This window comes from Salvelinus alpinus, chromosome 14 (assembly GCF_045679555.1).
Source record: "Salvelinus alpinus chromosome 14, SLU_Salpinus.1, whole genome shotgun sequence".
In the NCBI taxonomy this organism is placed as follows: Eukaryota; Metazoa; Chordata; class Actinopteri; order Salmoniformes; family Salmonidae; genus Salvelinus; species Salvelinus alpinus.
The window spans coordinates 46,147,895-46,161,292 of record NC_092099.1 but is presented as its reverse complement, the minus strand read 5'-3'; the positions used below and the strand labels follow the sequence as shown (position 1 = coordinate 46,161,292).

Genomic DNA, 13,398 nt, shown 5'->3' with positions numbered 1-13,398 from the left:
TGACTGGACTCAGTTGAAGGACCCAGTTGAAGGACATGACTGGACCCAGCAGCATAATAGACTAGAGACTGGAGAGTCTCCCTCTAGTTTGGAGAGCCCCCCACTAGTTTGGAGAGCCTCCCTCTAGTTTGGAGAGCCTCCCTCTAGTTTGGAGAGCCCCCCACTAGTTTGGAGGAGCCCCCCACTAGTTTGGAGGAGCCCCCCACTAGTTTGGAGAGCCCCCCTCTAGTTTGGAGAGCCCCCCTCTAGTTTGGAGAGCCCCCCTCTAGTTTGGAGAGTTGAAAGTTGGTCTTGCTCTGTCTCTACATGTCTGAGTTTCTGTTGTGTGCTATCTCTGTCCCTCACACTGGTTTTATTCATATCTGACTAACTCCAGCTCCACTCGGCCATGTTTTATCTGAGCTCCGACCCCCAGCCCTCTCTCACCTCGTTCTCTGACGAGCTGGCCGACAGCAGCACTTCCTGGGCGTCGAAGAACTCCGACACAGACTCTGACATAGACAGCCTGCTCTCATTGGACGTCTGTTGAGTCAGAGGGATTCCCCTCTGCTCCCCCCCCTTTAAGGAAACACAGAAACACAATCAGTACAACGTCTTTTACTCGTGACTTTAGGTGGTGAGACGACATAGAACTGAACTGTGGCAAAGTGGAGACGGTGGAGACCCAGCAGTCATTGGTGACTTTATTCTTCCTATATTCCTGGTAAGATCACATCGTTTTTTCCATTTACCTTGACGTCAGGTTCAACACAACTTTAATGATCAGTGAGCTCACCTGCCAAGAGATACTGGAAGCACCGTCCTTCTTTAAGGACAGGAATCAATACCCTAATTGGTAAACGCAGTAAAGCAGAGAATACACAATGTTTTCCAGTTAACTAAAGTTACCTGTCCAGCTCTACAACAGGATGCATAGCACCACAGAGGAGATAACCAGCACACAAGCTCACTATTCTCTCTGACCTCACCTGGTAGCTACCAGCTGGCTGCTATAAGCACACCAGGCACTGCAATGGCAAGTGTCCTGCATGTCAGGGACAATGACAACAAAACAACGACTTGATCCAGTATAAGACGTAGCTAGCTACCTCATCAGGACTGGTGATGAGGTTCACACTGATTGTTTGTTCAGACAGGACCGACTCAGAGTGGATGCGGCCCAGTCGGGTTTTAAGCTCAGCGTTTTGGGACAGGGCCTGAAATGAGGAGAAATACGAATCAATTCACTAATCTGTCAGCTGGAGGAGAGGGGTGTAAACAGATAAACATTACAACTGGATCTATATTGTACAGCTCTACATTCATATTAAGCTCTACACATATCATGACTGTAGCCCCCCCCACGCTACATACCATGGCTGCTCTGTTTTCCTCTCACTGTGTGACTATATGAAATGGAACCATTCGCAAAGAAACAGAAATCTAACTCAAGCAGTGATGAAAGTCATACCAATTCCATTGAAACCCCTCATCTCTCCAGCCAGTACATTACATGTTTCAAGTACTGCACAGAACATTTAAGGTGTGTTTAAGGTGTGTTCTGACAAAAACAACACAATTAACCATTTATAGTGACTGTTCCCAGTGCAGGAGGATTATGGGTAGTGTAGAAGGAGAATTCTAAATGAACACCTGCCGGGCTCACCTGTGACAGAGACTTCCTGAGGGTGATGACCTGGGCAGACCGTTCTGACTGCTCCTGGTCTGAGAGAACAGATTTGATCTTCTCCTTCTCCATGGCCACCGTGGTGAACGCAGACTTCAACATGGAGTGGACTGCAAAAGACAGAAATCATTTTAAACACACCCTCTGGTTACTTACAACTCTTACTAATGGTTTCCCTATACTTTGCTGGTATGGATAGTGTAAAGGGACGGTGAACAGGGACGGACTGATGCAGGAGCATCCGGGGCTGAAGAGGCAGAAAAAAATCGAATAATAATATATATATTTCCACATTTTGTTACGCTACAGCCTTATTCTAAAATTGATTCAATTAATATTATAGCATTCAGTCTTCTTGGGTATGACTCTACAAGTTTGGCACACCTGTATTTAGGGAGTTTCTCCCATTTTTCTCTGCAGATCCTCTCAAGCTCTGTTAGGTTGGATGGGGTGTGTTGCTGCACAGCTATTTTCAGGTCTCTCTAGAGATGTTAGATCGTGTTCAAGTCCGGCCTCTGGCTGGGCCACTCAAGGACATTCAGAGACTTGTCCCGAAGCCACTCCTGTGTTGTCTTGGCTGTGTGCTTAGGGTCATTGTCCTATTGGAAGGTGAACCTTCGCCCCAGTCTGAGGTCCTGAGCTCTCTGGAGCAGATTTTCATCAAGGATCTCTCTGTACTTTGCTCCGTTCATCTTTCCCTCGATCCTGACTAGTCTCCCAGTCCCTGCCGCTGAAAAACATCCCCACAGTATGATCCTGTCACCGCCATGCTTCACCGTAGGGATGGTGCCAGGTTTCACCGTAGGGATGGTGCCACTGTCAACTGTGGGATCTTATATCAACAGGCGTGTGCCTTTCCAAATCATGTCCAATCAATTGAATTTACCACAGGTGGACTCAAGGATAATCAATGGAAAAAGTATACACCTGAGATCAATTTCAAGTCTCATAGCAAAGGGTCTGAATACTTAGGTAAATAAGGTATTTCTGTTTAAAATGTTATATATTTGCAAACATTTCTAAAAACGTGTTTTCGTTTTATCATTATGGGGTATTGTGTGTAGATTGCTCAGGATTTGTATTTATTTAATACATTTTAGAATAAGGCTGTAACGTAACAAAATGTGGAAGAATTCAAGGGGTCTGAATACTTTCCGAAAGCACTGTATATTTAATATTTTATAGTAAGAATAGGCATATATTGTACTGAGACAATGAAAGAGAACATATACTTTCCCCAAACAATCTTGCTGACTGTTGCGGGTGTTCAAAAGTGACATTCTGGGCTTATAAAACAAGTGGTACGAGCAAGAGCAGTGTTTCTCTTATCTTGGAACTTTGTCTGTGGAATGACAGCTTATCGGCCTTATTTCACGGACGTGTAGCCTCTGAATGCATTTCCAATGGGATATAGACCAAAACTGGTCTGGTTGGCTTTTCCCCCCCAGTGAATTTACCCATGGGCCGCTACTGAAGTTAACAAATTGCATCTTTGTGCGCCGATTTGTTTCCAGAAAATGAGGGTGTGCCAGGAGGATGTGCCGGGGAAAACAAAACCCCGGGGCCAATGATTTGTTCATCTGAACGTGAAGTGTAAATACATTTGTTGGTTGGTGTGAAATGCATTCCAGTGTAGTTAACATGACCTATCAATCAGTGCAGCAGACTGTGTTTGTGTGATTGTGTATACAATATATATGTGTATGTCTACAGTGCCTTGCAAAAGTATTCATCCCCCTTGGTGTTTTTCCTATTTTGTTGCATTATAACATGTAATTTAAATGGATTTTTATTTGGATTTCATGTAATGGACATACACAAAATAGTCCAAATTGGTGAAGTGAAATGAAAAAAATAGCTTGTTTCAAGAAATTCCCCAAAATAAAAAACAGAAAAGTGGTGCGTGCATATGTATTCACCCCCTTTGCAATGAATCCTCTAAATAAGATCTGGTGCAACCAATTACCTTCAGAAGTCACACAGTTAGTTAAATAAAGTCCACCTGTGTGCAATCTAAGTGTCATATGATCTGTCACATGATCTCAGTACATATACACCTGTTCTGAAAGGCCCCAGAGTCTGCAACACCACCAAGCAAGTGGCACCACCAGGAAAGTGGCACCATGAAGACCAAGGAGATCTCCAAACAGGTCAGGGACAACGTTGTGGAGAAGTACAGATCAGGGTTGGGTTCTAAAAAAATATCTGAAACTTTGAACATCCCAAGGAGAACCATTAAATCCATGATTAAAAAATGGAAAGAATATGGCACCACAATAAACCTGCCGAGAGAGGGCTGCCCACCAAAACTCATGGACCAGGCAAGGAGGGCATTAATCAGAGAGGAAACAAAGAGACCAAAGATAACCCTTAAGGAGCTGCAAAGCTCCACAGCGGAGATTGGAGTATCTGTCCATAGGACCATTTTAAGCCATACGCTCCACAGAGCTGGGCTTTACGGAAGAGTGGCCAGAAAAAAGCCATTGCTTAAAGAAAATAAGCAAACACGTTTGGTGTTCGCTAAAAGGCATGTGGGAGACTCCCCAAATATATGGAAGATGGTACTCTGGTCAGATGAGACTAAAATTGAGCTTTTTGGCCGTAAAGGAAAATGCGCAAACCCAACACCTCTCATAACCCCGAGAACACCATCCCACAGTGAAGCATGGTAGTGGCATCATCATGATGTGGGGGTGTTTTCATCGGCAGGGACTGGGAAACTGGTCAGAATTGAAGGAATGATGGATGGTGCTAAATACAGGGAAATTCTTGAGCGAAACCTGTTTCAGTCTTCCAGAGATTTGAGACTGGGACGGAGGTTCACCTTCCTGCAGGACAATGAGCCTAAGCATACTGCTAAAGCAGCACTTGAGTGGTTTAACGGGAGACATTTAAGCGTCTTGGAATGGCCTAGTCAAAACCCAGACCTCAATCCAATTGAGAATCTGTGGTATGACTTGAGATTGCTGTACACCAGCGGAACCCATCCAACTTGAAGGAGCTGGATCAGTTTTGCCTTGAAGAATGGGCAAAAATCCCAGTGATTAGATGTGCCAAGCTAAGAGAGACATACCCCAAGAGACTTGCAGCTGTAATTGCTGCAAAAGGTGGCTCTACAAAGTATTGACTTTGGGGGGGTGAATAGTTATGCATGCTTAAGTTCTCTGTTTTTTTGTCTTATTTCTTGTTTCACAATAAAAAATATTTTGCATCTTCAAAGTGGTAGGCATGTTGTGTAAATCAAATGATACAACCCCCCAAAAAAATCTATTTTAATTCCAGGTTGTAAGGCAACAAAATAGGAAAAATGCCAAGGGGTGTGAATATTTTCGCAAGCCACTGTACCTTTCTGAGCGATGAGGCAGAAGTCCTCCTGTAGTTTGATGTAGTCACCGCCACACTCCATGTTGTCAGGAATCTGGCGAGAGACAGGGGTCTGGAAGTCCACCTGCTCAGCGCACAGGTTGGGGTTGGAGGAGTGGAGGCGCGTGGGCGACATACTGGCACTCACAGGGAGAGAGGGGACCTGAGAGGAGGAGAGGAAGGAGAGGATGGAGAGGAGGGAGCGGAGGAGAGGAGAATGGAGAGAAACGAGAGGGAGAGGAGGCGAGGAAGGAGAGGGAGGAGAGGAGTGTCAGTACCACTTGGAGACTTGGGAATGTAGTAATGTGATCTACAGATGGAGCTCCATAAGACCTTCTGCGGTCTCTTCTGACATAGTCAAGACAGATACTCACTCAGTGTTTATATCACTATATGAATCACACCAAGTCTGACAAATCATATGGGACAGCAAAGCACAGATGAAGCTGAGGCTTCGTTCCAACCAATGTTCTTTTTAAGCCTTGGCTATAAATACATCACTTCATTTGCTTAAAAAAAAAAAAAAAGGAAAACAATCCTTCCCCTTGTTTCTCCTGGACTGATGACTCACTCATTCATTAACAACACTATGTATGTATGTATACCAGAGGGCCGCTAGTGAGAAAACAGTTGGTTCTGTGCTTCCTGGTGACGAAACGGTTGGTTTTGTGCTTCCTGGTGAGAAAATGGTTGGTTCTGGGCTACCTAATCTACCAGAACACACGTAGTGATAAAAACTAAGTATCATGAAGGAAAAGGCTTTTAAACTGTTGCCATAGGTAATTGGGAGAGTTTAAGAGAGTTTAATAATCCAAAGCATGATTAGCCTTCTCCTGAAGCTTTACAGAGTGTTCAAAATGGGGTAATTTAGACAACATGAGAATAAGGCATTGTACAGCCCCAAAAATGTGGTTCAGGCTTTGTATTATGATAAGTACAAAAGGACATTGAATCGAGAGAAGAAACCGAAAACGTTCTTTGCCCTGACATATAATTGCATAACGTACAGTTATGACTATAACTACTGTTCCCTGAAGGAGGGAAACGAGGTACCACACAGCTATTAGGAGTTTGCTCGCTAGATCCCTCTACTGAAGAACATTAGAATCACACCTGACAAGGCCAAGGAACGCCGTGCCTCACCCGGAAGCCCCGCCTTCCACAGGCAATAAACTCGAGGCGCGGATTAATTCCTTCAATTAAGTATTGGTCTTCACCGAGCTCAGAACTGGGCGGCGCGGGGCCTCGTTTCTCCTTCAGGGAACAGTAGGTACAGTCATAACTCTACGTTCCCTTTCAGTCGGTCAACTCGGTACAACACAGCTACGGAGATATGAAATCACGCCCCAAGCCGAACCCCCAGTGTACACCAAATGAAATGGCCCCACAACAGACCACCCAGAGTTCTAACCCGACAGGAAAACCTCCGGTACCCGGGTATTGCGCAATCTGCCCACTTTGGGCTACACTGGGAGGAGTGTCATCCAGGCGATAAAACCTGAAACAAAAAAGTGTGTGGTGATGCTCAACTCGCCGCAACACAAATATCTCCTACAGGCAACCCTTTAAACAACGTCCAAGAGGCCGCCAGACCCCTGGTAAAGTGGGTGTGTACACCATTATGTAATTCCTGTAATTTGCCAGAGAGATATCATCCACAATCCAGTTGGAGAGACGCTGCTTAGAAAGCGCTCTACCACGAGCCGGATTATCAAAACAGACAAAAAGTTAGTCACACAAACTGACACCCCTGGTCCGCTCAACGTACATGGTAATGCTCGTACTGGACACAGGGCATGCAACCCGAAAAGCTCAAAAGCTAGAGACCTGTAGGACATAGTCATCACCTTAGGGTCAAATGTCACATTAGGACGCAACGTCAACTTAGACACGCCAAGGAAGAACTTCATACAGACTGTATAGTAGCAATAACGTTTAGAGGTAAACACCTTGCCATCAGATTGGACCTTTCAGGGTCCAAGCCCACAGATTCAAAATCTCCAGCCGCGGGTTCCAGACCTGTCCGTGCACCTGGGACAACAAGTCCCTGCGCAATCCCCGCCTAAAAGGATGTTCCCCATGAACCAAGGTCGTTTGGGCCAATGGGGAGCCACAAGGATCAAGGACAAGCCCTCCCAACGTACCGTCTAGCGAGTGCTGAATCAGATCCACAGCGGGAAAAGCGGAACGGAGGGTCAAAGGTCCCTGGTGCGTGAGAGTATCCATTTCCAACGGAGCATCCAGGTGCCTTATCTAGAAAGACAGCTGACAAGTCGCATTTTCTCACGATGCGTAAAGATCTATGTCAGCCCCGCCTAACATTTTCCATATCTAGGAGACCACCCATTGGTACCTGGAGTGAGGGAAAGTGCGCACTGCTCCACAGCAGTAGGGAGCGAGCAAAGAATAAGAGCTTCTCACAAAGACACGGCGGTTGGAACCAAAAATCTCAAATTTGGACTCATCAGACCACAAGACAGATTTCCACCAGTCTAATGTCCATTGCTTGTGTTTCTTGGCCCAAGCAAGTCTCTTCTTCTTCTTATTGGTGTCCTTTAGAAGTAGCTTCTTTGCAATAATTCAACCATAAACTCCTGATTCATGCAGTCTCCTCTGAACAGTTGATGTTGAGATGTGTCTGTTACTTGAACTCTGTGAAGCAATCTGGGCTGCAATCTCTAATGAACTTATCCTCTGGTTCTTCCTTTCCTGTGGCGGTCCTCATGAGAGCCAGTTTCATCATAGCTTTTGATGGTTTTTGCGACTGCACTTGAAGAAACTTTCAAAGTTCTTCACATTTTCCAGATTGACTGACCTTCATGTCTTAATGTCACGTGTGCTCCCTCTCCAGCCTCTAGGTCACCAGGCTGCTCGTTATGGCGCACACCTGTCACCATCGTTACGCGCACATGCGCGTCAGACTCACCTGGACCCCAGTCTCCTCCTTGATTACCTGCCCTATATATGTCACTCCCTTTGGTTCCTTCCCCAGGTGTCATTGTTTCTGTTTCAGTTTCCTGTCTGTGCGTTGTTCGTGTTTCTTGTTGTGTTCATTTGTTTATTAAATGATGCCCTCCCTGAACTTGCTTCCCGACTCCCAGGACACACGTTACACTTAAAGTAATGATGGACTGTTGTTTCTCTTTGCTTATTTGAGCTGTTCTTGCCATAATATGGACTTGGTATTTTACCAAATATGGCTATCTTCTGTATACCATCCCTGCCTTGTCACAACACAACTGATTGTCTCAAAGGCATTAAGAAGGAAAGAAATTCCACAAATGAACTTTTAACAAGGCACACCTGTTAATTGAAATGCATTCCAGGTGACAACCTCATGAAGCTGGTTGAGAGAATGCCAAGAGTGTGCAAAGCTGTCATCAAGGCAAAGGGTGGCCACTTTGAAGAATATCAAATATTTGTATTTGTTTAACACTTTTTGGTTACTACATGATTCCATATGTGTTATTTCATAGTTTTGATGTCTTCACTATTATTAAACAATGTAGAAAATAGTAAAAAATAAAGAAAAACCATGGAATGAGTAGGTGTCCAAACTTTTGACTGGTACTGTACATGGTGTACACCGTCCAACAACACCGTCCAATAGGATACACGTGGTGTACACCGTCCAACAGCATACACGTGGTGTACACCGTCCAACAGCATACACGTGGTGTACACCGTCCAACAGCATACACGTGGTGTACACCGTCCAACATGATACACGTGGTGTACACTGTCCAACAGGATACGTGGTGTACACCGTCCAACAGGATACATGTGGAGTACACTGTTCAACTAAATGCTTAATTGCAGGTTCCTGTGTGTGTGTGTGTGTGTGTGTGTGTGTGTGTGTGTGTGTGTGTGTGTGTGTGTGTGTGTGTGTGTGTGTGTGTGTGTGTGTGTGTGTGTGTGTGTGTGTGTGTTACCTGCATGTCAGTGAAATTGGGCGCTGACTGGGTCCTCTGTAGGCCCTCCAGGCTCTGCAGTAACTTGCTCAGCTCAATCAGGCTGGACTGGCAGCGGGCGAGCTCTGGAAACAAGCAACACAAGGACATGGGTCACACTGGAAGACCACCTCAGACCCAATGAAGTGAATGTGACACCCTGCTGTGCTTAACACATGAGAGAACAATTACGGAAAAACAAATGTCCTTATTAGTTTAAGTAACAAAGTCGAATAATATCATAGACAGGCGCTACTATCAGGAGATATTGTAAATCCATAATACCAGGGCATGGGGAACATTTTCCATAATACCAGGGCATGGGGAACATTTTCCATAATACCAGGGCATGGGGAACATATACCATAATACCAGGGCATGGGCAACATATACCATAATACCAGGGCATGGGGAACATATACCATAATACCAGGGCATGGGGAACATATACCATAATACCAGGGCATGGGGAACATATACCATAATACCAGGGCAAGGGGAACATATACCATAATACCAGGGCAAGGGGAACATACCATAATACTCCCTGGGGAACATATACCATCATACCCCACAAGACATGCCACCAGAGGTCTCTTCACAACTATGGGAGGCGCACAGTACTACATAGAGCTATGACTACATGGAACTCATGTAAGAAGTAAAATTAGATTTAAAAAAACAGATAAAAATACACCTTATGGAACAGCGGGGACTACGAAGCAACACAAACATAGGCACAGACACATGCATACACACTAGAGGTCGACCGAATAATCGGCATGGCCGATTAATTGGGGCCGATTTCAAGTTTTCATAACAATCGGTAATCTGCATTTTTGGATGCCAATTATGGCCGATTACATTCCATTCCATGAGGAGACTGCGTGGCAGGCTGGCCACTTGTTACGCGAGTGCAGCAAGGAGCCAAGGTAAGTTGCTAGCTAGCATTAAACTTATCTTATAAAAAACAATCAATCTTCACGTAATCACTAGTTAACTACACATGGTTGATGATATTACAACGTTAACTAGCTTGTCCTGCGTTGCATATAATCAATGCGGTACCTGTTAATTTATCATCGAATCACAGCCTACTTTGCCAAACGGGGGATGACACATCATCACATCATTATCCACTTTAACAAAAGCGCATTTGCGAAAAAAGCACAACCGTTGCACGAATGTACCTAACCATAAACATCAATGCCTTTCTTAAAATCAATACACAGAAGTATATTTTGTTAAACCTACATATTTAGTTCAAATAAATTCATGTTAGCAGGCAATATTAACTAGGGAAATTGTGTCACTTCTCTTGCGTTCATTGCACGCAAAGTCAGGGTATATCCAACAGTTTGGGCCGCCTGGCTTGTTGCGAAACAATTTGCCAGAAGTTTACATAATTATGACTTAACATTGAAGGTTGTACAATGTAACAGCAATATTTAGACTTATGGATGCCACCCGTTCGATAAAATACGGAACGGTTCCGTATTTCACTGAAAGAATAAACTTTTGTTTTCGAAATGATAGTTTCTGGATTTGACCATATTAATGACCAAAGGCTCGTATTTCTGTGTTTATTATAATTAAGTCTATGATTTGATATTTGATAGAGCTGTCTGACTGAGCGGTGGTAGGCAGCAGCAGGCTCGTAAGCATTCTTTCAAGCTTTACTGCGTTTGTCAGCAGCTCTTAGCAATGCTCACAATGCTGTTTATAACTTCAAGCCTATCAACTCCTGAGATTAGGCTGGCAATACTAAAGTGCCTATTAGAACATCCAATAGTCAAAGGTATATGAAATACAAATGGTATAGAGAGAAATAGTCGACACGTCATAATTCCTATAATAACTACAACCTAAAACTTCTGAACTGGGAATATTGAAGAACTGGCAATATTGAACCACCAGCTTTCATTTGTTCTCATGTTCTGAGCAAGGAACTTAAACATTGGCTTTTTACATGGCACATATTGCACTTTTACTTTCTTCTCCAAAACTGTGTTTTTGTATTATTTAAACCAAATTGAGCATATTTCATTATTTATTTGAGACTAAATAGATTTTATGTATTATATTAAGTTAAAATAAAAGTGTTCATTGTTCATTCAGTATTGATATTTAAAAATAGTCTGATTAATTATATATAAAAATAGTCAGATTAATCGGTATCGGCTTTTTTTGGTCGTCCAATAATTTCTATCGGAGTTGAAAAACCCTAATCGGTCAACACGACCGATCAACACAATACACACACGTACACGTGGATTCTGTGTTGTAGATATGTGGAAGTGGAGTCGGGGCCTGAGGGCACACATTTAATGTGTTGTGAAATCTGTTGTGAATGTATTGTAATGTTTTTAAAATTGTATAACTGCCTACATTTTGCTGGACCCCAGGAAGAGTAGCTGCTGCCTTGGCAGGAACTAATTGGGATCCATAATAAATAGAAATATGAATCATGTGAAGACAGTTCCATCATGTGAACACAGTTCCATCACGTCGAACACAGTTCCATCATATGAACACAGTTCCATCATGTGAACACAGTTCCATCACGTCGAACACAGTTCCATCATGTGAACACAGTTCCATCATGTGAACACAGTTCCATCATGTGAAGACAGTTCCATCATGTGAACACAGTTCCATCATGTGAACACAGTTCCATCATGTGAACACAGTTCCATCATGTGAAGACAGTTCCATCATGTGAACACAGTTCCATCATGTGAACACAGTTCCATCATGTGAAGACAGTTCCATCATGTGAACACAGTTCCATCATGTGAAGACAGTTCCATCATATGAACACAGTTCCATCATGTGAACACAGTTCCATCATGTGAACACAGTTCCATCGTGTGAACACAGTTCCATCATGTGAACACAGTTCCATCACGTCGAACACAGTTCCATCATATGAACACAGTTCCATCATGTGAAGACAGTTCCATCATGTGAACACAGTTCCATCATGTGAACACAGTTCCATCATGTGAACACAGTTCCATCATGTGAACACAGTTCCATCATGTGAACACAGTTCCATCATATGAAGACAGTTCCATCATGTGAAGACAGTTCCATCATGTGAAGACAGTTCCATCATGTGAAGACAGTTCCATCATGTGAACACAGTTCCATCATGTGAACACAGTTCCATCATGTGAACACAGTTCCATCATGTGAACACAGTTCCATCATGTGAACACAGTTCCATCATGTGAAGACAGTTCCATCATGTGAACACAGTTCCATCATGTGAACACAGTTCCATCATGTGAAGACAGTTCCATCATGTGAACACAGTTCCATCATGTGAAGACAGTTCCATCATATGAACACAGTTCCATCATGTGAACACAGTTCCATCATGTGAACACAGTTCCATCGTGTGAACACAGTTCCATCATGTGAACACAGTTCCATCACGTCGAACACAGTTCCATCATATGAACACAGTTCCATCATGTGAAGACAGTTCCATCATGTGAACACAGTTCCATCATGTGAACACAGTTCCATCATGTGAACACAGTTCCATCATGTGAACACAGTTCCATCATGTGAACACAGTTCCATCATATGAAGACAGTTCCATCATGTGAAGACAGTTCCATCATGTGAAGACAGTTCCATCATGTGAAGACAGTTCCATCATGTGAACACAGTTCCATCATGTGAACACAGTTCCATCATGTGAACACAGTTCCATCATGTGAACACAGTTCCATCATATGAACACAGTTCCATCACGTCGAACACAGTTCCATCATGTGAACACAGTTCCATCATGTGAAGACAGTTCCATCATGTGAACACAGTTCCATCATGTGAACACAGTTCCATCATGTGAAGACAGTTCCATCATGTGAACACAGTTCCATCATGTGAACACAGTTCCATCATGTGAACACAGTTCCATCATGTGAAGACAGTTCCATCATGTGAACACAGTTCCATCATGTGAACACAGTTCCATCATGTGAAGACAGTTCCATCATGTGAACACAGTTCCATCATGTGAACACAGTTCCATCATGTGAACACAGTTCCATCATGTGAACACAGTTCCATCATGTGAAGACAGTTCCATCACGTCGAACACAGTTCCATCATGTGAACACAGTTCCATCATGTGAAGACAGTTCCATCATGTGAACACAGTTCCATCATGTGAACACAGTTCCATCATGTGAAGACAGTTCCATCATGTGAACACAGTTCCATCATGTGAAGACAGTTCCATCATGTGAACACAGTTCCATCATGTGAACACAGTTCCATCATGTGAAGACAGTTCCATCATGTGAACACAGTTCCATCATGTGAACACAGTTCCATCATGTGAAGACAGTTCCATCATGTGAACACAGTTCCATCATGTGAACACAGTTCCATCATGTGAAC

At 43.6% G+C, this 13,398-nt stretch overlaps 1 protein-coding gene across 3 annotated transcripts in view; it reads right to left on the bottom strand.

Moving 5' to 3' along the window:
* LOC139538969 (oxysterol-binding protein-related protein 6-like) overlaps positions 1-13,398 on the bottom strand; it is a 100,750-nt gene that overhangs the window by 18,286 nt on the left and 69,066 nt on the right. For all 3 annotated transcript variants that reach the window (XM_071341570.1, XM_071341571.1, XM_071341573.1), the window contains exons 8-12: positions 8,962-9,065; positions 5,012-5,192; positions 1,646-1,776; positions 1,089-1,196; positions 427-558 (exon numbers count right to left, since the gene is read on the bottom strand). In XM_071341570.1, coding sequence (XP_071197671.1) covers positions 427-558; positions 1,089-1,196; positions 1,646-1,776; positions 5,012-5,192; positions 8,962-9,065 — 656 coding nt within the window. The remainder of the gene's footprint in view (positions 1-426; positions 559-1,088; positions 1,197-1,645; positions 1,777-5,011; positions 5,193-8,961; positions 9,066-13,398) is intronic.